Below are 27,617 nucleotides of genomic sequence, written 5' to 3'. Positions count from 1 at the left end.
AGCCGATCACGCCTTGTGCAACACAGTCTCGGGCTGTGCACTGCACATCGCTGTCTTCATCAACTTGCATCTGTGGCGTGAACATATCAAGTCAGCTTAACCTCGGTCAGAGCTTAACCTTAGTCTAATATCGTCGGGTCAGACGTGCCGACGACCCAGCAAAGCAAAACCATGAGCCAACCAGGCTAAACGCAAGCTTTCGCATGTCTATTCGGTTTAACTACGTTAAAACCCTACCAGTTTTTTGTCTCATCTATCCTTTGTTACTTCCTTCCACTGCAGGGCAGAAAACAAAATACCCCCAGCTCTCTTTACTTATCCTGCCTATTTTTACTCGTACATGTCTCCCCTTTGGTACTGCGGAAGACACGCAGTTCGCTTTCGTCTTCCTTTTTCAGGGTGCGCGTTTCGCGGTTACCGCGAGGTGATTTGTCCACCAGCTCTTTACTAGCTGTACACATGCCCCTGATAACTGTGACTTCGCTTTCTTTCACTTAGATTTTAGGAGACGCCTCCGAGGAAATGGCACGATATCAATTGTCGAAAACAAAATATATACCATGCTTGTGTAGTCCGTTTCTTTTTTTTATTAAATTCTTTTCTATCCATGCAGACGGCGATCGTCTGTGGAATGTGCGCGTGGCAGAATGGCATCCGTTAATTTGTGCATCTGCTGTTGTAGGTGAAAGTACGCGTGCACTTGGCGAAATACTGGCCGATGAATGCTGTCATGGGGGTGATCAGTGTATGTATCGCATCTGCGTAATGCGTCGCCGACACGGTTCTGGGGCATGCATTTGCGCTTGACTTGGTGAATGAGTTGCGGCATGCATGCGCACAGGGATGAGTAGAATGGCGTGTGTATGCGAAGAGAGTTTTATTCGACTGCGGGTCGATCGATGGTCGGTGGCGCAATTCAACGACGGCTCGTCCTTTTGAGGGCGTTGAGCTACTATAAGGCTGAGCTACGTGGAAGCACCCGACAAAGACCGACCGACGTATCATCAGGAGGACAGGTCTTTGTCAAGATCGTCCTAGGTGGGTCATCTTATCAAAGGCCATCCAGCTTTTTTAGGGCATATCTTCTTGACTCGGCCCACCGACCCGGCCTCACATTCACATTTTGACTCCCACTGTCAACCCTTTCACGTAGACTTTGGACACCTGAGATCAGCGGCGATGTTGGGCTTCGCATATGCTGCAGCAGCATCCCTCTTCAATGTACCTCAATAACGGCTTAATCCATAATGTGGTTCATAGCGCAGCAACTAGGGAAGCTTTGTCCAGCATATGTGGCCGCTTTCGTTGCCTACGCCGCAACATTGGTGGATGTGTTTCACGATTTACACGATTTACACGAGATATACTGCATACAGAGAAGTTGGCCGTACCAAGTGCAGAACCGGGAAACCCCGTCGCTCCGAGGGCGGGGGCCCGAGCCCAAAACGGAGAGGCACGCTTCGAGACGCGCTCAGTGAGCAAGACTGAGCTTACAGGCGGCAGCAGTTCTGGTTGACCGAGTCTTGCGAGCCCGTTTTTCCACCTCGGCTGAAGGTGCGCGTGAGACCGCTCAGGGCCATCTTGCTCAGCTTGACGGTGGGGCACTCGCACAGAAGGTACATCAGGTACGCGAACATGGAGATGAGCACTGTGTGGCCCAGGTAGTCCCGCACCTGCGCAGAACGAAACATAAGGAGCCACGATGACCGCAAGCGTTCGGCTTTCCATTAACGATTACTATCATTTTAATGAGTGTTTCTTCTATCGCCTTTGGTTCAATAAGCTGAGATGTTCGACAGCTATCTAAAATGGCCACTTTATTGACCCCATCAACACACACGCATGTACACACACGCACACACACGCATACATGTGCACACAAAACCCCCGCCAAGCTAATGAGATACAGAGGCACAAAACTGCATAGAGTGTCACGGCGACACAAATGGGTGCTCGCGGAGTGTATTTCATACGCGTGATCGAAAACGAACTGCAATGCCTAACTAGCTGGGAAAAAAGATGCCAACCATGGACCAGTGCGTGTAGTACACCGAATGCCTCAGTGTGACCAGCCTCGTGGAGATAACGAGCATTTGCACCAGGTAGCCGCAGTAGGTAAGCCGACTCAGAGGCACGAACACGTCCATCGAGAGCAGCCGGTTCACGAGCACTGCACACAGAGGCGGTGTTCCGTCACCCGATGGTTGTTCATGCAAGCTGCGCGTGATGTACACGCCGATCGAGGCCGCGAGAATGCCCTTGAACAGTGGCTCACCGGCCTGTCCGGTGGTGCAGACGAACACGACCCAGCAGACAGCCGTGGCCCAGACAAGCCGTTGCAGGCCGGCGTATGTGGAGGCCCAAGCTTGCACGTACGCGCCGCGGTGGTTCCAGTCGAAGACAGAGTACACCACTGCGAGGCCCCCGGCCACGCTCAGCAGCCAGCAGACGGCGTACGTGACCTGGGGTTGGAAGAACGTCGCTCGGAGGCCTTTGTGCATGCGGTCATGGCATCTCTCCAAGCAAATGGTGGTGGTTGATCGAAGCCGTTTTGGTCGCAGCTTCATGTGACTCAGGCGGACGTGAAAATACCGGCACTTCGTTCTGAGTTTCTCAGCGTTTTACTTTTCGAATTCTGTTCAACATTCATCGCGACATATTAGCCGTTAAGGACCCCTTAACGAGGTATATTATGTTAGGACGGAGCATGAGGATATATACGACGATACAATACATTGCATCCTCGGGGCAAATGCCCAAAGTATTTTAGGTGAACCGAAGATGTCCCCCGCACAACAAGCCAAGAGTTTAAACTAAATACTGGTACAGGTGCGGGAATGCAACTATAGGAAACAAGCACTTTGTATGTATTTGGCTCCCGAACTATAAAGACAGAACAAGTGTGTACCTTTCCAAACCTGACATGGCTGTACTTGTGAAAGCAAAAAGCCACGAGGACACCGGCCACGAAGGAGGTCAAGTGGCCCGTCGGCCACAGATACATGGCTGCATGGCCTTTGAAGAAGAGACTGCGAAGAAATTCATAAAAGCCATCAATCGATGAAAGGGGAAACACGTGAGCCGTAGCTTCAGTTGTGCTATTCATAGCTATGTTAACGGGCTGCTGCTGATTTCAAGAGAAGGTAGGCAACTAAAAATTGGCACTCGTCCTGTCTTTTTCTATGCCTTTGTGTCAGTCCTATGCGCTAATCTTTTAAGTTAATCATGAACCACCAGGTAGCCCAGCTTTCTGCCTTGACAACTAAAAATAAATAACCTTTGATTAAACTGCCAGAAGTTCTCTACGGAGGCTGTTTTTTTTTTGGCGGTGGCGTCGCCACGACGTGTTCGCGAATAATCACAAAATAGTAATCGATAAATGCGGAACACCAACTCGCAAATGTTTTCCAGTTAATGGTAATAATACGCGCGTCCGAAGCGGCATAAACCTCACTAGACTGAAACTCAGACGCATGCACTGTCTGCAGCTAAGACTGACTAGCAGTCTGAATTGCTGTCTTCACTAGGCGTGATTTGAAGACAGCTTCCCGTAGAAACTACACATCGCAATATAGAGTTTAAAATGGGGCATGATTATCTAGACTCCATATAGTGCTACCTCTCTGGCTAAAAACTTGCCAGCGTGGGCCAAATTGTAGCTCACTTATACATAACTTTGCTGTTAAATACCTGGTCTCTTGTGCATTTGGTGCATTTGTGCATTTGGCAGCGAAGCAATGCCTCCACTTAATTTCCAATGTACTTGCGCAGCATAAACCATGAACTGAGGCACTTGTCTCAAGAAGGGGAGACATGTTAATGAGATTATATTTCAGCCTCTAAATCAGTTTTTCCATAAGTTGAGTTTATTGAAAAATGTCATCTACTGCTGCTCAGCGCCGCATCATATAAGGAACATTAAAACAACGTGCTTCGGGTTTATTTGAATCCTAACAAAGTGAACTGGGGTGCACATAATATGCGAGGGTGTTGTTACGGTATAGTTGGTATAACATTGCTGAAAAGGGAACAGCGCGAACACAGGACGAAGAGAGGAACGTACAACACAGGCGCCGACTTACAACAGATGTTTATTCGAAAGGTACACACACATATAAGTAGTCTCGCGGCAAGCTGTCAGCTGAGACAAGCTGACAGCTTGCCGCGAGACTGTTTATATGTGTGTGCAGCTTTCGAATAAACATCAGTTGTAAGTCGGCGCCTGTGTTGTACGTTCCTCTCTTCGTCCTGTGTTCGCGCTGTTCCCTTTTCTGCACATAATATCTTAAAGGCGAACTCAGGGTTAAAACAACACGTAGAAAGGCGAGGACAGGACTGTCTTCGCCTTTTGTACATGCTGTTTTAACGATATACGTTCTTCGCGCAAATATTATTTGAATGAAGTAGGGTTCTCATATCTTCATATTGCAGTCAAGGTTGCCAGTGATTTGACAGAGTCATGCAGAGGCCCCGGTCGTCGAACGTCACCCCATTTCAGATCCCCAACTGTTATAAGTCTAAAGGCTCGCACAACAGTCAAGTTGTTGACTGGAGTGGCTCAAGTAGCGGTCGACAGCGCACTCGCATTAATCTGCAACAGAGCGTTAGTTGTCACCACTTTAATGAGTTCACACTGTGGCGAACATGCTGTGCACTTCTCCCCAGGTAAATCATTAAAAAAATACTGATGTAAAGGTCGAAGTAATGTGGCTAGACGACATCCCGTGAGGCGTTTCCTGCGACACAAATTGCTTATGGCCGCGCGATACGATTTGCGCCGTGGAAAATTTTTCCCGCAGCTTCAATGGACAGTCCGTCACTATCACCGCATTCTCGGAAACGGTATTGCTGCCACATCCAGTCACTTCAGTAGGAGCAGAGCCCGTGCGGCGAACTTTAGAACTTTTCAAGCTTAATCGCTATGGCGATGCTTAGAAGTTGTTGGATTTCATGCAGCCGTAATCAAAAGATGCAGATAAGAAATAAAGCCACTCTAGGTTTTAAATGACTATAGATAGACATGTCATTTTAGCTGCATGTTTTCTTCTCTGTAATAATGCATAAGACAGTCACCGCGCGGTATTCGCCTACTACCGCTAAGTAATTCATAACTGAAGTTCCTCTATCACGCTGTTTCGGTTTCATCGGCCGAACGGTGGCTGTGACGTGTAAGGTGCTTTTAGGTCACGTGGGCACGAAAAAAAACCGCAATATAACCACTGAACAGCTGATATGGCGTTTGGTGTCATTCTGACACTTCAAGCAGTCTGGCTTAAGCGTTGTAGTGAATTAAAAATATGCATCTGTGATTATATTGCAGTTTTTCATGCCTCACGTTTTCAACACCTTGCAGGAGTCAGAACATTCGGTCGGTTGACGAAACCAAAACAACATCAAGAAGAAATTAAATTATACATTATTTAGTGGTCGTAGGGTAACACTGCGGGGTGATCCATGTACAATAATGCCCAAAGAATCTTTTGATGGAAGAAAACACGCAAGCAAAAATTTGGTGTATACAGTCCTTTGGTATCCAGTCCGTTGCGCAACGGACTGGATACCGAGAGATGGCAAGCGTAGAGGAGGCGGCAGAAAGTTAGGTGGGCGGATGAGATAAGGAAGCTTGCGAGGATATGGTGGCCGCAGCTGACACAGGACCTGGTCATTTGGAGAGACATGGGAGAGGCCTTTGCCCTGCAGTGGACGTAGGCTGATGATGATCGTGATGATACTCCTTTCATTCGCTTTTTACTGTGAAGTTAAATAAACGCCCAGAAGAAGCAGCCAGATAACACACAACTCGTTGAAAGAAATGTGCGCAATATAACCGCAGCAGTCGAAAACGCAAAGGTCAGGCACGTGTGAAACGAGGAACTGCAAGTCGCGCGGCGGCTCAGAGCCACAGCACGTGGCACAGCTGGAATCGCAGCCCCGCACAGTTTTCACGTCGGTGCGGGACTGCTCTCCCGTGCTACACGCACTGCAGAGTCTCACGTGCCTCCCGCCAGGTGAACGAACCGTGCCACTCACTCGATGTCAGATATGTGCGTGTACGGCAGGGGCTCGAATGCGCTGAGGTAGTGGTGGACGCCCGTGGCGACGCAGGCGCCCAATGCGACGGCGACCAGGCAGACCACGCCGGCGAGAGACTTCCTGCGACCAGCAGAAGCGAACACATTACCCATGCGCCTAAACAAGAGAGGGGGGCAGAGAGAAAGTATAATTCTTTAGTGAATTCCGAGTTTGTGTACAGGATCTGGCCAGGCGTCTTTTCCTCATGTCGGGGTTGGACATATGGGGTAAACAGGCGCCACGTGACGCATTCGCGATCGGCAAGTCAAGCGTCCAAGCAGAGGGCAAAGGAAACCAAGGAACCAGCATCAACAGAGTATAAAATGTACAGAAGCAACCGCATCTCCTTCTTTCTCACTTCCTTGATGATATTACGAACGCGCTGCTTCGTGCAATCCGCGATATCCAACCTTCCGTTATTTTCGGACTCTTCTTTTGCTTCCTTTCGAGTTTTCTTTTTTTTTTCCTGTCGCACATCTTGCTCTGACTAGGGTATTTAAAACCTTTCCAACCTGTGCGATGTAGCCATATTGCTCGCAGGACTGCTGTATGCATCGGGCGCTACCAATTCCACCGCGCTCGCGGCACCTGCGCGCAACTGCAGCTTAGTGAACAATTAGGTAAACGCACAGGGGGCGCCACGTGCAAAATGTCGTCCATCGAGCAATATATGGGGGCGGCCACGTTGAAAATGTCTCTGAAACCCACTCTCTCTCTCTCTCTGCGGTCCCTTTTACCCATTGTCGCAGTGCTAGCGCATTGGGTCTCCGACGCTCATTTCTTATGCCAATAGCGCGGTGCAACAAAGACTGAGACGTTAGCAGACGCCACACGATATTATGCGTGCACGAACCGATGTCGCACACAGGTTCCGATGCCGCAGTGGAGGACTCCAAATAATTTCGACCACCTGGGAATCCTTAACGCGCCCTGACATCGCACAGTACACGGGCCTGTAGCATTTCGCCTCCGTCGAAATGCGACCACCGCGGCCACGGGATAGAACCCCGTCTTTCAGGTCAGCAGCCCAACACCATAATCACTGAGCCAAGGTGGCTGTCGCACACAACAGAACAGGAATATTGGTGTAATTGTTCTGTTACTTTCAGCCACCGGGAGTTTCGGTCGCTTTCGTACTACAGTTCCCTTCTTCCCGAGGTTGTGATACCGTAAAGCAAAACCATGTCGCACAGCGCTCCGGCGGCATCCCTTTTTATTCTAGAAAACGCTTGACTTAACATTCGGAGGCAAGTGCGGTACTAACTTTCCGATACACGCAGCAGCTAGCTCTCCTAGCGGCTTACTTAATTAAGCCCAAGTACTGTTTTAAATGCAGGCTATAGCTCGTTTTACAGACCGACTAACTGACGGGAAAATCCAACAACTGTCGCGAAGGGACCTTTTTATAAACCTGAGCTGCCGTATTTCTGTGGGCCACCGAATTTATGTTCCGACAGAAAACAAGATTAGTGGAAGCCCGTCAAAGTGCTCGATTCTGCGCTCCCTTTTTAATGACCAAAACGGATGCTGTGAGAAAAATTATCCAAGAAACCTGTGGGGTGCCTCGCACAACGTGAGCCAAGGGTTAAAAAAAAATGTGAAAGCAGCGGGAATGAACCAGGAGCAGTATTATCGTTGAATGAAATTGTCACGTAAAAGAGAACATGAGTATTTAAGCCGTTACTAATTACTTGACGCGCTGGAGTTGACTCAAGCACTATTAATTAAGGAGTTGTAAAGCGTCAGAATAAATTACAAATGACGCAAGGTTCTCAAAACATAACTTTTACTTACATCGATTTTTTTTCTTTCTGCCTTACACGCTGTGATGGCAGTGCAAAAAACCCCAGAGGCGATCAAAACATGACCCATTGAGCTTGCTGATATAGCGACTGCGGCTTATTGCGGATGTACGAGCATGGCCTCGCCAGTATATATCGCCAGAGCGGGAGCGTTGACAAGGGCAGGATGTTTATAACCCACGCCCCCTGTTGGTGTTTTAAGGATCTACCGTGGTGAAAATTGCGGCATTTGTGGTTTTATTTCGACGATATAAATAAGTCAAGCTTTTCTCGCATTTCCAGCGGTTTAAGAGCCTCAGCATTGAATTCAGTCATTAAATTCAAACCAGTGCAAACTGTGGAATACCCCAGCTAGTGCGTTTCGTTATTGCCATTTAATTATTGATTAGCAATGTTAGCATTATTTGCCAAAAATGTACCTATTTTTTTTCTTAAAATATTGTCTTGCGCTACGAAGAACCCGGAAAGTACGCGAGAGGTTAAAGTATCGCACACTCAGCTTTTCAGTTATGTAAAACATTTGCGGTCTGATCCGCGCTACGCCCAGATTGCCCCAATTGCAGGATTGCATGCGCGGTGTTCAGTGTTACATCTCGTGAATACACAAGGAACAAGGCAAGAAATGTTGTCACTAAAGAAAAAAATCTTTACGCACTCTTTTCGTTATGTCACTTGTAAGCTCAAAGCGATGACGTAGCGCGTATGACGTGTCTAATAGGTATCTGCGTCTTCTGGTGCGTCTCGGCGCCAGCATTTGTTTTTAATTTCACTTACTTTCCAATAGTGCCACGTATTTCAACCTCCTGGTGTGGTCGGTGTGTCGGATTCAAGGAACGATGACGGTAGGGACTGGCATAAGTATATTTATAGGCAACTTATGCACGCCACGAGCCAACCAGACACACATTAAAGTATCACATACGTAAGAACCACACCACAAGCACCACAAGCACATGTGCGAGCGCCGTCAAGAGCACGTGCGAGGGAGGCTACGAACACATGCTCGCACTCAACAGAGAACCTATCACAAAGTGAGACACTACAAGCGTTCAAAAAGGATGAAAAGCTGCAACGTTTCAAAGGAGTCTCTCTTTGGTCATCTCGTGAGGCTATTGTCACATTTATAAGCGGATAAAATTTATCTCTTGTGTGGTGTTTTTTACATCACTTTTTTGCTTTCCTCATTGTGCTTCGTTCCGTGCGAAGTTAGTGCCTGTTTTTAGCAACGGCGCTATTGCTCATGTCGCACTAATTGCAAGCTTACTGCGCGAGCAAGTGCGCTTAAGTTTCTACTATGTGCATGCCAGGTGAAAGCAGTAGTAGCGCTGTCTGCACGCGTCGGCGCCAGCGGCCTCAGCGCGCCGAGTTGCCACTGCCCGTACAGGCACCCAGAAGGCGTGAGTTCGAATCCCACTCAAACCTATACCTTTGCATGCGTGTTATACTTGCTCGAGTTTTCACGTGGTGCGGAAAGACGCAGGGACAAAAATGTGCGGACAATGAGACGTGGAAGTGTAGCCGCTATTAAATGCATTCCTGAATTAGAACCGATCCCTCATGCGAGAAAATAAAAATGAGACACATCACGATATTACATTTATATTCATTACAAGGTATTTTGAAAACTCGTGATAAACCCAAGCGCTTACACAATAGGTAATCGCGGAATTTTCAATCGAATGACTTCGTTTTTATGGCTCCCGGAGATTTCTTCATAGCAAAAATTTCATTTCGAGACCATGCACTGGGTTATCTGAAAATGCACGCATAATTGCATATCCTGCAAACGCATGGTGGAAATTACTGCCGCCGATTGACGGACGGAAACAGCTGCGAGCGATCTTTTGCAGCTCGCCTTTTGTTGGCTTTGAGGAAAAAAAATTTCTAGCTGTTGTACGCTTGCCACTTCCGCCGCCGGCTACAGAGCACATCTGTTGGCGCACTTCTATTTTGTATTTAACTAATTTTTCACAGCTGATTTTGATTCTGACAAGAAACAACAGCGACAAAAAAAAACAGTGCTGTATACGTTTAGTATGCCTCCAAGTTATTTGCGATATCGCTTACTGAATGCCCCCCCCCCCCCCCCCTCCCCCACTTTTTTTTCAGTTGCAACGAGCGTGATCTCCTGTCCTTTTATTTCACCACTTACATTTTATCCAGCAAAGCTGTCTGCTTTTGTATATGCAGCAAAGCAGGAGTCGTTCCTTGCTGACCTGAATCTCGTTACTGTGTTTTTGTATTCCCGAAATCAAATGACAGTCCTCGCATTTTTCATTCTCTGTAGCCTCCATTTACCTGTGTGGATGTATTGCTGCCGTGGTATTTCTGCACGACAGCGCCATGGAACGAGGCGTTTCTGATAGCAAAAATGAGCATCCCGTTCCTCCGCTTCGTCGTAATCGCGCATAAAATAGAGCATTTTCATTTTTTTCAAAGGGCACTTCAGACCAAAGACTGACGTGTCCATGTCTGGCACAAAATCTGAAGTTAGGGCTCGCAACAGACCCAGTTCGTGTGACGTGGGCATTATCCTACAGTGGTTAGGGTGCTCGACTACTGATCCGGAGCTCCCGGGTTCGAACCCGACCGCGGCGGCTGCGTTTTTATGGAGGAAAAACGCTAAGGCGCCCGTGTGCTGTGCGATGTCAGTGCACGTTAAAGATCCCCAGGTGGTCGAAATTATTCCGGAGCCCTCCACTACGGTACCTCATTCTTCCTTTCTTCTTTCACTCCCTCCTTTATCCCTTCCCTTACGGCGCGGTTCAGGTGTCCAACGATATATGAGACAGATACTGCGCCATTTCCTTTCCCCCAAAAACCAATTATTATTATTATTATTATTATTATTATTATTATTATTATTATTATTATTATTATTATTATTATTATTATTATCATTATTATCCTACACACTGCAGCTCTCTGCGGGCTGCATGCAGGGTAAGCTTTTGAGCCGCGTAGTTGCGCAGCTATACAGCCCGCCTGAAGTTTCAAGCGTGGGAAGGGGAAAAAAGCTCTTGTCCTCACTCCTCATGAGTCTTAGAACTTCAGTGGTGCCGTAACTGCCCGAGCATACGCTTAAAAGACTAAAGACTTGTCCGTGTCCCAAAGACTTGTGACTGAGATTGCGCATATTGTATATACAATGCCTGCCACACATGCATCATGCCAGACAATTCAGTCTTTTCGTTGCGCTCGAAGAGCTGCTACAAAAAATAATTATAATAATAATGTTTGCCACCCCGAAAGCTGCAGTTCTCCATTCGTTCACTAAACTATTTATTTCTTCGCGGTCGGGCAACTCAGTTTGCTTAAAAGCCTGCTGGAAGCATGACGGGACACATGCATGTTCCACGCGCTGCAACGAATATCGGCTGGCTGTGTAGCGAAGCAAAGCAGAAATAAGTCTTTTTCCACCGCATTCCGCAAAGTTTTGTCCACGCGTGAACGGTTTCGGTGCGTAAGATTCGCGCTCGAGAATAACGGATCAGCAGGGACGGTTATTAAACAGAAGCGAGAGAGACTCCTGTTATCGGCATTACATATAAAACAAAGGTCTCAATGAAATAGGGAGCGAGAGATAGACAGGAGTGAGCGCACCTTGCAAAAGTGAACTTCTTAAATTCTTAAGCTGCGCTCTCACAAAACGCCACACAAGAGCGAAATGAGACGAGTTAAGGATTAAATGCCTGAGGTGATTTGTCATATTGCGGACTCACTTGGCCAGGAGGAATACAAGCAGAAGAGTCGCCAGGAAAAGCTGATAGTCGCAGGCTATGTACCACAGCGTAGGCAGGCACTACAATTAAGGAAAGAAAAAAGTCATAAGTTACGCTTTTTTTTGCACCAAACTCTTGCGCACACAAAATACGTTTATTGATCTTTTTAGTCTGAAGTCAAATATGCCGATTTAAAGGCATACAACAAACAGTAAGCTGATTGTTGGAATAGATTAGAATAGATTGGAATAGTTTGCAAGCTTTTAGTCTCCAATCTTTGGATAAGCTGGAATTAAGACCATAAAAAGATGAAGTAATTTTTGTCTCCGATGTGTTCTTGAATGTGAGTTTTGATTCAATATCTCATGTATATTAATAACCGCTTCCACTGTCCTACCAAGCGTGGTGTGTTTTGTACATTGTACTTTCATGCTTTTTTGTATTTTATATACCTGTATGACACTCCTGCTTGGGTGCTTAGCCTGCAGTATGTTGTAAATAATAATAAATAATAAAAATCATTGTTACCTTGATTTCCTCGCTCACCGGGCACCGTTCCACGATGGCGCAGACGAACGCACAAGACACATGCTCAGCGGCGTTCGCTCTTACCGTTAGGGTGCCCTATAACGCGATTTCGTGGGGGTCGCAGGAAGCTAGTTTTGGCCTTCCCCAGTGCACGCTCTTCTCTATAAGTTGTAACCCAAATCGAGCCTACTTCTCGAAAGAATATCCCGCTCCAATAAGACGACTGGCTCAGCGCAGAATAAAACGTAAGCATCCGTTTCCATTAAGATCTTCATGCGACGTACGTAAAAAAGAAAAAAAAAGCCTTACTTAATAGTGCCACGAATGCAGCTTCAGAAGAGTGGTTACTGGCATACAGCTTGTTCCGATGAGCCTCTCACGCAATATGGTTAAGCTCAGGCGTTTTTGTGCTGCCACTGAGCGACATTAAATTAAGGTACTGAAATTTTATTAACCGCCTCAGTCCAAAAGAAACAGACAATTCGTCACAAAATATATGGCAAGCTGTTTGATAAAAATAAAAAAAACGCAGTGCCATTATGCTTTGTCAGTTTCATATCTTACACGCTGACATGTATTACAGCGCAGCTTGATTTCAAGCTTTTCTTCCGTCGCGTCTATAAGCGGACCTTCGCTATAACCAGATGACCCACCAGAGAGGCACCTATTCAGCTGGTCCATCTGGAGCATTTCATGGCAGATGGCATAATATAACTGGCAGGGCCATCTGATCCTGCGGCCCGTAATTCTGCGCTACCTGTTTACCTCGCATCAAGAAGGACCAACAAGTACAAACCGGACAGCTGTGACATTCTGGATGAACTGCACTCACCACGTCGACCGGGTCACGCAGATTGGACACGTGCGTCAGCACGTGCCACCAGTTGCGGCGACAGACGTTGTTCACGAGGTACTGGACCAGGTCGTCTACCAGGGGCCCCGACACTACTAGCGGGTAGAGGAAGAATATGCCCACCAGGAACACGCCGGGCACCGTCAGCCTGCACTCGAAAAGGCGCGCGCACCTGTGTTTCTTCACGCCCACAAACGAGGAATACGCCAACCGTCGTCGCAGCTCAGTCGTCAAACCACCCCACGAGACTCAGGGAGATCATGATTATCCGGTCTCTACTGCTACCAGTAGACGCACAGTGGCGGAATGAATGGAGAAGAGCCCCAAGTTCTTTATGCATGCATCTGTCTAGACCTTTGCACCGTAAGTACAGTCATGTAGAACCTTAACTGGACTGGTGACCTACCTTGGTGAAAAGAAAAAAGAAATCAGGAAACTGCTTGAATGTACTTTTTGGCAGTTGTAAGGACCAATTTTTATTAACAGCGTTCACAACAACAAACGATAATATGAATTAAAACATTTCGTAACGTGTGCAGTAGTAAAAACAGCAGTGCTCGACTTAATGCGTTCATATCCATAGAGAGAGAGAGAAGAAAAACATTTTCTGCTTGTAGCTTGCGAATCATGCTCACTCACCTGATGTACCGCATAACTGCGGTCACTGGAAGAAGAAACCAAATAGACTTCTTCTTCTTCTTCACTTCATTCAAAATCCCAATGGCGACTAGGAAGCCACTGCAACAGTTGAAATAAAAGTGCGAATTTGTTTGGGGCATGAACATTAGCGAGATTTACATGTATTTAACAGACACGATGACATGCGATCAGTGTATCATTCAGACCTCGCTAATAAGTGCCCAAATTCATTCATTCACACAGTCGCTCTGCTTAGCTTCGTTTAAATGCTTCTGCGCCCACCGTGGTGGGCCGGTGGCTTTGGCGTCCGGCTGACGACCGACACCGAGGTCGGGGGATAGAATTTCGGCGGCAGCGCAATGCAAAAACGTCCATGTGCTGGGCGATATCAATGTACGTTCCAGGTGGTCGAAATTAAATCGGAGCGCCTCACTGTTCCTCAGAGCCCATGCACGTGCAGCTTCTGAACATTAAAGAGACACCGAGGAAAGGTCCATCCCATCTTTGTTCTTTGCAAAAATAATTTGTCTATTTCCGACTATGTTGACGTTTCTTGGGCTGCAAATAACGCATTTATTGCAGCGAAAAAGGGACTAAAAGAACGGGACGCTTTCTAACCACCGCTCGATACAAACTCATGACGCATATAACGAAGAACAATCCATGATCACAGTTTGGAAGTGAATGGCGGTGCCTGGCCTGAGAGGATGGCAAAAAAAATACAGGACGGTTTTAAGCGTGTAACGCGAATGTTTTAGAGTTAGGTGTGACAGCGAAGAATTCTTCAGACATGTTCTGTATTTTTTTCCTTGCAAAGTCAGACAGCCGGAGGTGAATCCCGACTTGCCCAGGACTGCAGTGCAGTGCAGGACTATGGTGGCTTTCGGTGGCCGAACTAACCACCTCCCGCAGCCAAGGCGGACGCCCAAGCCACTGGGCCACCCTTCGTCTCCCACCCTCTTCCTATACTCCGCTAAAAGTTGGAAGGATCTCCATTACGAGCCAAACGAGGAAGCTTGTGGCAGGTGGACAGCGGCAGGCGGCGCTGCGGACGCCGACGCTGGCGCAAATTGAGGGACGAGCTAATAAGAGCTATCGCTAGACGTTGACGTCATCGCAGTTTGCTTTTCAAAAACGTATGGAGGAAGGCACGCATGTCGCGTCGAATTACAGCTTTACAGCCAGGGTGCCAACAGGGCGTTTGTTTCCACTCGCGTACCGCGTTCGCTTCGAGCCCTCCTCTTCCCTCTGCACCTTCTGCGTCGGGCGCCAATCTTCAACAAACGGCCGGTGTAGGCGATACTCGTGTTTCATTTCTTCCTTGTCTTTTTTTTTTTTAGCCAATAAAAGCTCAGCTTTCAGTGGGAATAGCCTTTTCGTCATTAGAACGCGTAATTAAACTATGGATACAGGCCAACTTCAGTTTGGCCTCAGTGTCCATTTAAACGCCAAACACCAACAAAACAATCGATTTCGAAGTAGAACTTTTGCCGTATATGTGAATCCTCCATGTCATTCATGACACCTTGTGACACAAAGGGTTGCCAGAATCTGGTTCACATGTTTGCCGTTCATACGAATGCGCACCAATCAGAATATCAATTTATTTGTGATTAGAAAATAATAATAATAATAATAATAATAATAATAATAATAATAATAATAATAATAATAATAATAATAATAATAATAATAATAATAATAATAATAATAATAATAATAATAATAATAATAATAATAATAATAATAATAATAATAATAATAAGACAGATAAGCATTTGTGCAACGTATGTGGCAACGATATCTGTAGGTCGCAATCGTCACTGAAAAATGATTGTAAAGCGTGCGTGTCCCGAATTGGTGGCGCGAATGCTGCATGCCTCTTGACTGACGCGCTAAGCAGCTCGCAAGCATACCATAAAGACGGCACACAGTCGGCACTGTGCGATATTCGTGTGGCACAACCACCGTACTACTGAACGTGTGCTTACTACTTAGCGTGTGCTTGCGTGCGTGCTTGCCAGCGTGCATACGCGTGTGAAGTTTATGTTGGGTAAAGTTAAAAATATTGGTTGGCGTCAGTTTCCTCTCAACTATCTCAAGAACCCAACCAGACGGACTTCTGTCGAAGATATTTTCGTTCAAGTTTATCTTGCATTCCCTATTCCGTGGCATCGATGAATGCCTCTTGGCCGCTAAAAACGTATCAGCATTATTTTTCGCCTTACTAACATAATGCATCAGTGGATACAATGTCGTCTGTGGCACGACTTTCTTACCTCATAATGAAAAATGTCTCGACGGACAGCATTCCGTTAACGACCACTGTGAAGGCGAAACCATCAATGATGTCCAGTATTTTCATCCCTTGCACTAAACACGGAAAGAAAAAAAAACGATAATGCGAAAATTGCTCTTTATGTGACGCCAGCAACGTATCAACAGCAACGAAAAGGAACCTTTACAGCAGTATCTTATCACTGTGCATATACTTGTGTCACAATCACATGTGGCGAAGCATCCATGTTGATTGTTTCTTGAGTCACGCACGCACAGAAAAGCATGCAAATACCACCGTTATGATTAAAAATTTTTTTAAAACTTCTGCGCTTCAAGAGAGACATGCAAGAACCATCGGTGTGGCTATATTATTTTCGAGAACCCCCTCCTCAAAGGGTTACTGAACCCATTTTCAGCAAAATTTTATTGACTGGTACTTATCACGCGCTGTTCAAGGAACGCTATCTGGAAAGAACTCTCTAAAAAGGCGCGTTAAGGATCTTGTTACAAACGTTTCAGCCGATGCAAGCCGGTTACCCGCTCGCCGGGGTGCCCTTCCCTTCATGCTTACCCTTGCCTCGCCAGCGCTTTTGCCAAATGTATCTGTTTTGCATACGGAATTTCCTACCAGTTTTTTGGACCTATAGGGACGAACTGTTCCCCGTTTCTTTTTTTTTCGATAAAATATAAATATTCTTCAAATGCTTCATTTTACTGCCCAGCTAACTCATAATTGTTGTTTTTATGGGCTATCCCCGACTGTGAGACTTTGAGCCGTACGCCTACACAAGAAGCATTACGTATTTCGGACTCATGAACAGCATCATATACGCGGGTCTAGTTTGCCGCGCAGAGCACGGATACGTAGTGCACGCTCTTATTCCATGCAGCCTACGAGAAGTGCATGTATGCTTCAAAGAAAAACACGTAAAGAACGCGTGTCGGTTCTGTGGTCTCGGTTTCCTATTGCCATACGGGTAATGGCTTGGTGAGGCAAGAGACTCGAGCCACTGCCGATTCGCAGAGTGATGTTTGTAAACAGATGAACTGGAGATTAAAACAGCGACACGTGCGCTTGCCATGTTTGCCTCAAAACAATTTTACAGCGCTAGATGTATTAGCCTATACTTCCCCTGGTTTCGCGTTGCCGGTGTCGTCGTCGTCCTGTCCGAATGCACCATTCCGGAGCAAAAACATACATGTACAAGGCTGCCGGGTCGGGGACACGGCCACTTTACCTTGGACTCCACCCTCCGTCGAAGGTCAACTTGCACGACCGAATTCGAACCGGCGGCGCTAACCCAGACTGTACGCTGCTTCTCAGCCACGAATCCGCGCCCAATCATTGACAGGCCACTGCGGTTATTTCTCTTGGTTCAGTGCCAGTGGCAGTCATGCGTGGCGTTGATCGCCATTGTGTTAATCATTTCGCAAAACAGCTATTGCCGATCGCTCATCGTACCCTGAGGTTACGTTAGCGGCTCTAATTTTTGTTCTTTTTTTTCGCAAGTTCGCACCCGAATTAAGTCGCTCGTCATATACATGACCTCGCTGGAGTCATTGTTTTGATGGGAACTTCACAGTTTTCGCAAATGCGTTCAAGACCGGGTTCCGCTTAACGAACCAGAAGCTCTATTTAGGCCGCGCTGGGGAGGACATAAATTCCAGGCTGTATTTGATCCTTTCCGAGTGCTTGTTTACTCATTTTTTTTTTGCTACCGAGTGCCAAAGGCGTTTCCACAGATGGTACTGCAACACCGCAGAGCAGCTCATAACGGGGCCATACTTATACAGCTTAGTTAGCATATGAAGCATTCTATTTGTCCACAGAAATTGGCATTTCCCAGGATTCTCCGGGAGCACACCCTGACAAGAGCTGGAATAAATGCACGCACTAAGCGACATTTGGAAAGCGGTTGGGAGGCGGTTTAAATGCTCTCAATCATTTTCAGCATTTATCTACTTCTGGTGTGAATATCCTCAAACTTACAAAGCATAGCAATACAGGAGCCTAAGTGAAGCGGTAATTTTGGGAATACGATGGGTTTGAAAACACGTGTTGCATAAGTACTCGTTGCCTTACACATGTAATTGCAGTCTCAGATTGCGTGCCTCTTGTACTAAGCAACCATTGCTGCAGAGACGTTGGAATGATTTCCTGAGACAGCAAGCTTGATCCGCCCACAGGTACTAATAACCTCTTGCAGCATCCCAGCTGGGGAAAACGGCTTTGCATGCAAATTCACTGCCCTGAGACAAATGCTGCGACAAGAAGGACAAATATCGTCACATGCGGACAATTTTCAACTTCTCTCGAAGACTCCTTGAAGTTATTTTTTTGAAGGCTTCTAATCTTAACCATTTCAACGCAACAGCGTTAAAAAGCTCGAGTCGCAGAAAATCTGGTGTCGTCGGTGTCGTTGACTGTGAGTCCATGAAAAATCCCCAGAGAAGTGACCTAGGCAGCAGGTAGGCCACCTAGGTCACGTAACCTTGTGGCGTCATCACAACCTGCCACCGGATGATGAACAAACGAACCATCGTAGCAGGTGGCAGTTAAATTAATGATTGGTCTCCCGGCAAGAGCAACCAGGGTCGCACAAGCCCCACCGGTGGTAGCACCTCCCATCGCAGCGCAGTGGCGCATCGCTTAACCGCTGCCGCACTGCGCACCAGGAGTGGTGTGAGGACTCCCATAGATCTATGAATATAAAGCTGAGAATGACCAGTTCCACATACATGGGCATTAACCCACTAAAGCTATCGCGTCATACCCTTAACGCGAAGCATAAGTGTCCCTCCAATTTTTTATGCAGTTCCGTGTAAATCGATCCCTGTCGTGCCACGCTGCAAGGGGTAAGAGGTGTCGTTAAGTTTAACCTTTAGCTCCTGCTTCTATTCCTCTTTTAGAAGGAAACAAATAAATCAAATCAAATCAAAGATTGGCAGCACTGCTCGTGCGACAGAGCCATCCTCACCGCGCAGCCCTGAAAAACCAGCTGACTTCGTTGAAAAAGATTAGCAGAGAGGCACCACTCAAATGAGCATCGCTCGATCACTCTTCATTTGGCGCACTGTAGAGCAGCGAAGATGGAATTCTCGAACAGTACAAAATGAACAAATGGCGGGTCTGGTCTGCTGACCAGTGTTTCGACGAGAGGGCTCGTCTCAGTTCGGGCCCGGATGAGTAGAAAACCGCTGGATTTGCAGCGAAACTGTGCAAAATCGTCATTGTGTTGAAATGCTGGTTTTTGTGCCGCATAATTTGCTACCGATAGAGTGAAGGCTAGAACTGGCGCCAGCAAATCAAGAGCTGAATTCTCAAAGTTGTTCGCCTGTCACAATTGACGGCGCGTGATTGGGCTGCGCCTGGATGTCGCATGCCGGGTCAGTAACGGCCAGAGGCGGTGCCGAGCCCCTGATTCGCTGGCGCCCAACTGCGGGTTTCACTTTAGTGTCAAAAAGTGGTGAGACAGAATGTAGCCACCACATGGGGCCGTGTTTTGTAAGCTTTCTTTTCCCCTTCCCTTCTTTTATCGCCCTATCCATGCGGGAGGCCCCTGCTCGCTGGCTCGGGCCTGGCCAATGGCAAAGAGGCAAAATAAAGCTTACAAAGTACGGCCCCTGCTCACATTTTCGCAACCGTAGATTGCCATAGGAAATATGGCCGGGACTGCTCATGGACACAGCTAGGGCATGCACAACTCCCACGGGTACTGTCCGTTAGTTGGCTCGCATTTGAATTGAGCAGCGTAAGAAGCACAGTTGAAAACGAAACACAAGGACAACCAGACCCTGGCCAATCCATTATCGTGAGTGCGTGCCATTTCAGCAGCTGCCAACTGAGACAACGGCGCACTGCGCTGTGTGTCATCACGCATACCGCTTGGCGATAGGGGCGCAGCTATGTATGTGCTCACCCGTGACGTGGGGGTCTATGATGGCGTAGTTGTGGCACAGTGTGACCCACAGGTAGGAGATGACTCGGATGCCATGCAGGCAGCTCAGTCGGTGCGCCTCCGTCTCCCTGCCGGCGCGCCTGAACAGAGTCCTGGTGTTGTCGATGACCGAGAAGGTCAACAGCAGGCGCAGGCACAGCGCTGCGTGACGGGCCACCGGCGGATTACAAGCACGCCCTTCACGGCAAGGCTCCGTGCCCCAGCATGCACGTGAACGCCCGGACCCCATTTCTATGCACTCACCTTTTGCGGAGTCGCATTCGGCGTTTTGGAAATGCAAAGCAGCGTGACAATCTCTCAGCGCCATCGTTGTAATGTTGGCTGCATCACGCAGTCACCAAACGACGAGAAAGCTGCCCCAAGTTATTGTTAGAGGCATCCGGGCCAAGCTAAACAGACGTGTGTAATGTCTCCTTCGTTGGCAAGTTTTTTTTTTAATGGTACCTCATATTACTTCATTTTTATTTTCTATGGAATCTGACATCTTCCTCATTCCACTAAGCGTACGTGTCCCCTGAAGTATCCGTAAAATAATGAAATAACGTTTATTGAAGCGACGAACGCATCACATGACGTAGAAAATACGCATTCAAGGTTTCTTTTACTGTTCAGGGCTAGCGCTTGATAATCTATACTCGAGCGAGAGCATTTCTAGCTCAGAACTTCATGAATTGCTGAGCATGCTTGACCTTCGAAAGAGTTGCTTCGCATTACGAAATGCGATTTGTCTTCAAAGATGTCCTCGACGTCCATCAGTGGAAAACAGAATTAGCTGTACCTGCCAGGAGGACAAGTACTGAGACGTAGAACGACTGGTCCTAAAGCGCAACGGGCGAATTTTCAAAAGTATTAGCCTCGGCAATGAAAACATGGGGTAGATCTTCAAGCATTTCATAGTTTCTAGACCCGATACTGACGGAATGTAAAAAGCTGAAGATTGCTGACAAAATATTTCATCTTGTTAAAAGAAATAAAATGTGTTTAGCAATTAAACTGCATGCGAGTATACACACAGGCGCACACATTAAATCATGCGTAGAATTCAACATTGTTCCGTCACCTGCTCAGGCAGTAGGGTCACTGAAATTTTAAGTTGTTCCGAAGGAAAAGGGTTAGCTTTTGCAGCGTGTGAACGAACAGCACGCCTTCTAAAACTTCGGCAACCGACAGACACTTTCCCATTGCTTTGAGAAAAATGTTGGAAAGTGCGGTTTTCGCTTTCCACAGTCGGAGCGTTCGATCTTGTGCTCTGTAGAAGAGCTGAGATCTGAGCCAGCTGGTACATGGTTGAACACCAGGCGACAAAAGAAAAAAACAACGCTGGAAAGAGACGGACAGAATTTGCACCTCCTTCTATTGTTCATGTCGGCTGGTGTTGACCAAGCGCCCCCCCCCCCAATACCTCTGCCCCTCTACAGCATGTTTCTTCTGCCCTGGGCCCGGCTTTCGTCCTGTGCACTCTGTTCGCTTACTGTAGACGTTTTTAGTGCATCCTGTATCGTACGTGATGCGTATAGAGCATGACAGGGTTAATACCAGCTTGATCTCTCGTCTACCTATTGTTCCGTTTAGATAGGTCTCTAACTGTCTTTCCTGCGCTCACTCTTAATTAGGCTCTGTTAGCGTTGGCAGGCCAACCGCAAGTTGGTAATGGAGATTATTCAAGCAGTTAAAAGACCATCCTCACGCAATAAATAAAATAAGCAGGGGGTGTGCGAACATTCCCAATTTTCGAATAGCGAATCAACCATCCTCCTATTCGCGATTCGCTGAACGAAACGAGAAGCGCATTTTGAAAGTTATTCGAAAGGAACAGAATAGGTGCTTCGAGTTTTCGAATAGTTCTCGAATAATTGGCATGAAGTTCGAATAGGGCACGCCTTAATTTACTTCGACTGCTGTTTCGAAAACAGGGCCCCCTGCGACACCGCATAGCATACTGTCGCGATCGGTCCGCGCGGGAAGAACGAGGGTTCAGCACCGCGCCGCGGTGTTTTCGTGTGACGGGGTTCATTATTCTCATACATACGACCTCCAAGGCTGGACGAAGCCACAGGGTTCAGCCAGGTTCCACAAACTGCGCCTTCATGCCCGATCTCGGAGGCCATGGCTAAAATTCACGTCTCTCTCATCGACTGACATGTGGCGCTAACCTGTTAGCCGCCAGCAGCAAAAGACAATTCTCTCATACGCAAGACATGATGGTCACAGAGTTAATGTCTGAATTCGTGATGCATGCGCCTATGGTGGAGGTTAGTGGTGTGCATTTCGACAGCTACAGCGTTACCTCCGCGAGTTATAGCGCCGCCGCTAGCGCTTCGCTGTTTCGCATGAATGTTCGTTTTGTACGAATTTCGCACAGGTAGCGAACAATCACGCAAATAATCGATTCGTATTCAATTCGGTTCTTTCACTATTCGATTTGCATTCGATTCGGTAGCGAAGCTAGACTGTATTCGTATTCTCTAAGGTTTCGAAACAGTTCTATTCGCACACGCCTAAACGTAAGGGCTGCAGATATTCTGTTAACACCGACTAGCAACGTTCGAGGCTAATACTGGCCACACACACAAAAAAAAGAACAGAGAACAGAGTACAGCATATAGCAAGGAAAGTGGCTGTACACTTACGAAAAGAGAATGCGCATTGGCTGCATCATTTTAACAACGGTACCAAACAAGCAAGCTGTACACTGTGCGATGCGAAGAAAAATTCAGTAGTAGAAATGTGGCAGCAGAAAAAAGCTTGAAAGCGGGAAGTGCACAGCTTACGCTTGTCCGGGTCTTTCTTGGATCCACTCTGAACGAACGTAAGCCACAATTCCAGGCTCGTTGCTGACAGCAGCAGTAAGCCAAGAACGCACAGCATGCATCTAAGAGAGAGGCGACGACAAGTATAATTGCACGATTTCACAGCTCTGACCTTGTCAGAGTAAAAAAACAAACAAAAAACATACCAATCGAGAGAAAAAACACACCTTTTTAACAAAAACACCCAAATACCAAAACCAATGCGCAATTATTCATCCGCACGACCAGGAGACACGACGCTGGTCTGCTCGAATCGAAAAGCGGTAAACAAGGCAAATACAAGGGGTGTTTCTCCTGACGTGAACCAAAAGTTGAAAATATGTCGCTTCATTACATGAAAATGCAACTCAAGCGATATATTCTTGCCGGTCGCTTACTTCAACAAGGAGCCATATCGTGCAGCGATTATTTCGCTTTAATACATACTTTGATCCTCTATCATTGGAAGCAATCAGCTGTGACGTCAGAGCTCACAGCTAGCAATTGGTGCCACTCACCGGCTTCCGTATCGAAAGCGGAGCCGACCAACCACAAAGAGGTGAAAGAACTAACCAGAAAACATAGTCGTTACAGAAAAGCGCCCCGATCATGATTTTATTTATTAACTAAATAAGCATTAATTTAGGTTAAGACTGGATAAATAATTTTGGACCAACTTTCTTGCCAAAAGTTTCAACAGTAGCAGCAGCATGTTTAGAGGAGGAAAATGATACTCCTTCAATTGCGCAAAATTATAGAGCCTCGAACGAAACGCAAACAGTGCAGATTTTCGAAAGAGTCGATTTATTATTAAGGTTTTTTTTTTTTTGCTTAGACTTCACGCGCCATGCACCGCTCGCGAAATCCCGAAGACGCCCTCGATTGTGGCCGCGCACGCGCGCTGACTGCCGACTCCGGCTCACCGTCAGGCGCGAATTTTCATAACAGGCGCTCATGCCACAGGCTTTCTGATTTTCGCGCGCATTATTTTCACGTTTATTCCGCGCCCTGAGTAAAAGCTTCCGTTACAAAGTGACGGCCTCGGACACTTCTTGCGACGCTCTAAGGCTCTTTAACTGGATTTTTTTCATGAGGATTAAATACGCAAATGATTAATTTGAGCCATTTGTTAATCCGCCGCCACACCGCCACCCGGTACCCATGCCATGTAATTCAAAATTTCTCTACAGCGCCCCCACCTACTCCTGTTCCCGCTTTTTTTTCATTCTTCTGAAAATAAATAGTATCAGCATTTCTGTAAACATGTTCGGACATGTCAGGAGACCATGGTTAAATTTATCAATATATTTCTTTTCGTGACATTCTCTTGGTAACCATTGCGCTCATTTCATTTTTTCGTCACCGAGACTCTCATGAATTTCGTGTTTCCTGCTAGGGGAGAGAGAGAGAGAAGGAAGGTGCTTACATCAGGGACAGCTGCAGGGTGGTGAAGGTCACGGGCTTTTGAACGGCGCACGCGCTGACCTTGGTGTTTATCCTGAACGGCTTGGCAACTGCACGGAAGAGAGAAAGAGACCATGGATAAAGCAGTTCATTTCCGTCCTGCAGCTCGGCAAGCGCGAAGCAAGCCCAGGAGCTGTTTGTTAGCCCTGCTTACATTTGTCCACCATGTACTTGAGGTCCTTTCCGGAGCACCGGGACGGCAAACAAACGCCCAGGCGCATTCCTCCCACCAACCAGTGGTCGTAAAACCTCTTCAACTGAGTCACGTTCTGCGCACGTTTCTGGAAAGCGAGCAAAGCCAAAAAAAAAAAAATACCGGGCGACCTTCAAAGATGTTGCGAATTTCAACGCTATATAGCTTGACGTTTTTTTCCGCCTCACAGTGATGTTATTGATGATCGTGGCGGCTATGCATACAGCTACCACTGAAATTTGCCGCATCTTCGAGAGTCTCTTACAGACCGAGCGCCCATAGCCGAGCGGGTTGGCGTTGAAAGGCTCGAAAACCACCATAGTGGTTTGTCGGTTTCTTGCATCTGGATGAATATAAAACTTTTAAAACCTTGGAGTGTCACGAACGAAACACGGGGAACGAAACACGGGGTATCGTTAAATGCAAGCAGGAAGAGTATTCGCAACTTTCGAGTACGGTGTCGCCACCACGCGTTCGGGTCCGGAACCAACCTAAAGATGATACTGGCGGACGGTGCCCGGCTAAGTCCTGCGACTCCCGCCGAAGTTCTGTGGCGCAGTGCTTTTAGTGCATTGTTGTGTTTTGCATTGCGTTTTGCAAGCAGCCACGGCAACAGGTTAATAAAATATCCGTTTCCGCGTGCACCACACAGCGTATGGACAGGCAACATAAAAGCAATTGCATTTTGTGTCTTCCGCAGTGCTCAAACTGCGCGTTCAAAGGCAAGATAAACCTGCATACGTTTCCTACTGAAGCTTCGAGCGCATTCAGGACCGCCGCACAGAATTGCTCCACGACAAACAAGTGGTCTGTTTTTAAAACTTTTCTTGCTGCCTACCCAAAAAGCTAACCACAAGAAACAAATTATAAGCTCCAGAATTTTGAAACCTGGACTATGAATATTGAAAAAAAGTTGATTTCGTTTCCTGTTGTGATTGGCCAGCAGAGCGATACAGGACTCCAATTTCTATTTGTCCTCAGAGTCCCCTTAATACATCCACAAGGTCGTGAGCAGGGCGGCTGCACAATGGAAAGCGGCGGGACAGTTGGGTGGCGCGGTGGCATAAATCCTACACCAGCTTGTGTTCCTTACCCGGAGGGCTGGCGGATACTGGTCGAGCAAGCGCTGCAGCACGTCCATCAAGCGGTCGGTCATCTCGGGTTTCACGTACAGCGTGCAGTACTGGCCGCGGAAGGCCTCTGCAGAGGTCGGCTCGTCGCCGCCGGGCACCGAGATGGCCAGGCACTCGTCGTACGCGCCCAGGGCGCCTGTCGAGCCTGCCAACAAACCGGCCGGAGGACGACCCATGGCGTCCAGGACTGCGAGGAGTCAGCGCATGAGATAGTGGCCCAGGGCAAAATCACCCCACCTGCGCCTTCTTTCATCAATAAAAATACAGAGGGTACTTAAGGCTAACGTACTGCGAATGCGAAAGCACGATACCCGCAGGGTGTTCGGCTCATATGCAGTGGCCAGCGAAGATGATCTGTTCGCGATGCCCGTGTGGAAGTTGATGAAGACCACGGCACCCAAACCCAGCGCGAGAGATTGGCAGTCTAGCGCGCGGGGTGTAGGGCTGCGGGGATGGAGCAGTGTGATCCTGCTAAGCTTAAGCAAGTACTCGGTTATCGGCCGATAACGCTTACTAATTTTGCTTGTAAACTTTTATTAAAAGCTGAAGACAAACGATTGCAGTCAGTTATAGACATCCTGGTAGGCCCCCACCAGACGTGCGGAATTCAAGGGCGGATCGTCCTCACCAATGTTCTTGTCTCTCGGAGTATACTAGAATGTTGCGATGCCGATTTTAGGCGAGTCGGAATATTGAAAATTTATTTAGAACAGGCCTTTCACCGTGTCTGCCGTGATATTGATTAAGATCTTTGAACATGCCTGTTTGGTTTAGGTTTCTTTGGTTTAAAGGGGCTTAACGTCTTAAAGCGACTAAGCCTATGAGGGACGCCGTAGTGGTGGTCTCCAGATAATTTCGACCACCTGGGGTTCTTTTACGTGCACTGCCATCGCACAGTACACGGACCTCTTATCATTTCGCTTCCATCGAAATTCGACCGCCACGGCCGGGATCGAACCCGCGCCTTTTGGGCCAGCAGCCGAGCGCCATATCCACTGAGCCACCGCGGCGGCTTGAACATGTCTGTATTGGAGAGATAACATAGTAACTGTACAACGATTCTGGTTGTTAACCGGAAGCTTACAGACAGAATTGCGGTTAGAGCATCCGTGCGGCAGGGCTGTCCATTGTAACTGTTACTTTTTGCTATGTACCTAGAGCCACTTTGCCGGAATGTAATAAATAACACCTGTATTCCCGGATTCGAACCCGAAGCCTGCGAAATTAAAGTATTCGCTTAGGCAGATGTCGCGGCCATTTTTTTTGTAGCGACCAGAGCAGCATAGAACGTGCGATGCATCAGTTGTTCGCAGGTTTTGTGATGTAACAGATAGCACTGTTAATCAGGACAAATGGATGGGCCTTTGGCAGGGAAACTGGGCATCAGCGCCTAGGTTTCATGCATGTGCAAAATGGTCGCATGTCCTTTCCAAATACCTTGGGGTTCCTCTCGGCAGGTATCGAGATAACGATTACTTTTGGAAGAAAAAAAGATTCAAGAAGTCGTCCTCGCGTACACAGAAATGGCCAGGAGGGGACCTGCCTATTTTTGCAAGAACAAACGTATGTAATATATTTGTGGTTTGAAAAGTGTGTATTTTGCTGCAGGTCCTTTCGTGCTCTCGACTTAGCATTCAAAAGTTTCATCGTCTCTTCGCAGTTTTTAACAGTCCTCATGGGAGAGGACTAAGCCTGATCATCTCTTTGTGCGTTTGGGAAAAAGGGGAATCTTGCCTTGCCGCACTTGTACCTGAGGCAAGTGGTGTCAAGATTTATGTTTATTTGGGATCAGCGCGACCCTTTCTTGCGAAGTTTTATTCAAGTCAGCCTTTCTCCGGCTTTGCCAAATTATGTTATTTCCCCTGTAGATGGGTTACGATACAGTGCAAGTCAATTTTTGAAAGAAATGATCTTAATTTCTGGTTTCTAAATGCTCATTTCAGTTTGGAATACTTTTAAAATGTCACGCGTAAGCAACTGCTCAAAGATTTGCGTGATCGTGTCTTCCAAGAGCCAATGTACCGATCTTTGTGTAAGGAAAATGGTGGTGCCAGCGTGTGTGAAGACTTTTTTTTTTAATTTACACATGGATACGTTGCCGGTAAAAACATGGATTAAGGAGAAGGGATTATTTTTATCACGGGGAGCTGACTGCTTGCTGTGTCATTAACCAGAGTCAATCG

The 27,617-nt window shown here is 47.2% G+C and overlaps 1 protein-coding gene across 1 annotated transcript in view; it reads right to left on the bottom strand.

Moving 5' to 3' along the window:
• Positions 1-925: 925 nt before the first annotated feature.
• Positions 926-27,617, bottom strand: part of LOC144116060 (nose resistant to fluoxetine protein 6-like) — a 38,763-nt gene continuing 12,071 nt past the window's right edge. The window contains exons 2-15 of the mRNA XM_077650721.1: positions 25,395-25,621; positions 24,263-24,389; positions 24,071-24,158; positions 22,627-22,727; positions 19,817-19,996; positions 15,896-15,989; positions 13,617-13,715; positions 12,957-13,125; positions 11,597-11,676; positions 6,031-6,153; positions 2,909-3,029; positions 2,276-2,462; positions 2,028-2,170; positions 926-1,673 (exon numbers count right to left, since the gene is read on the bottom strand). Coding sequence (XP_077506847.1) covers positions 1,491-1,673; positions 2,028-2,170; positions 2,276-2,462; positions 2,909-3,029; positions 6,031-6,153; positions 11,597-11,676; positions 12,957-13,125; positions 13,617-13,715; positions 15,896-15,989; positions 19,817-19,996; positions 22,627-22,727; positions 24,071-24,158; positions 24,263-24,389; positions 25,395-25,621 — 1,922 coding nt within the window. The 3' untranslated portion in view covers positions 926-1,490. The remainder of the gene's footprint in view (positions 1,674-2,027; positions 2,171-2,275; positions 2,463-2,908; positions 3,030-6,030; positions 6,154-11,596; positions 11,677-12,956; positions 13,126-13,616; positions 13,716-15,895; positions 15,990-19,816; positions 19,997-22,626; positions 22,728-24,070; positions 24,159-24,262; positions 24,390-25,394; positions 25,622-27,617) is intronic.

Source organism: Amblyomma americanum, chromosome 1 (genome assembly GCF_052857255.1).
Source record: "Amblyomma americanum isolate KBUSLIRL-KWMA chromosome 1, ASM5285725v1, whole genome shotgun sequence".
Taxonomy (NCBI): Eukaryota; Metazoa; Arthropoda; class Arachnida; order Ixodida; family Ixodidae; genus Amblyomma; species Amblyomma americanum.
Note: the sequence above shows the minus strand (reverse complement) of the source record. Positions and strands in the feature narration are given on the sequence as shown.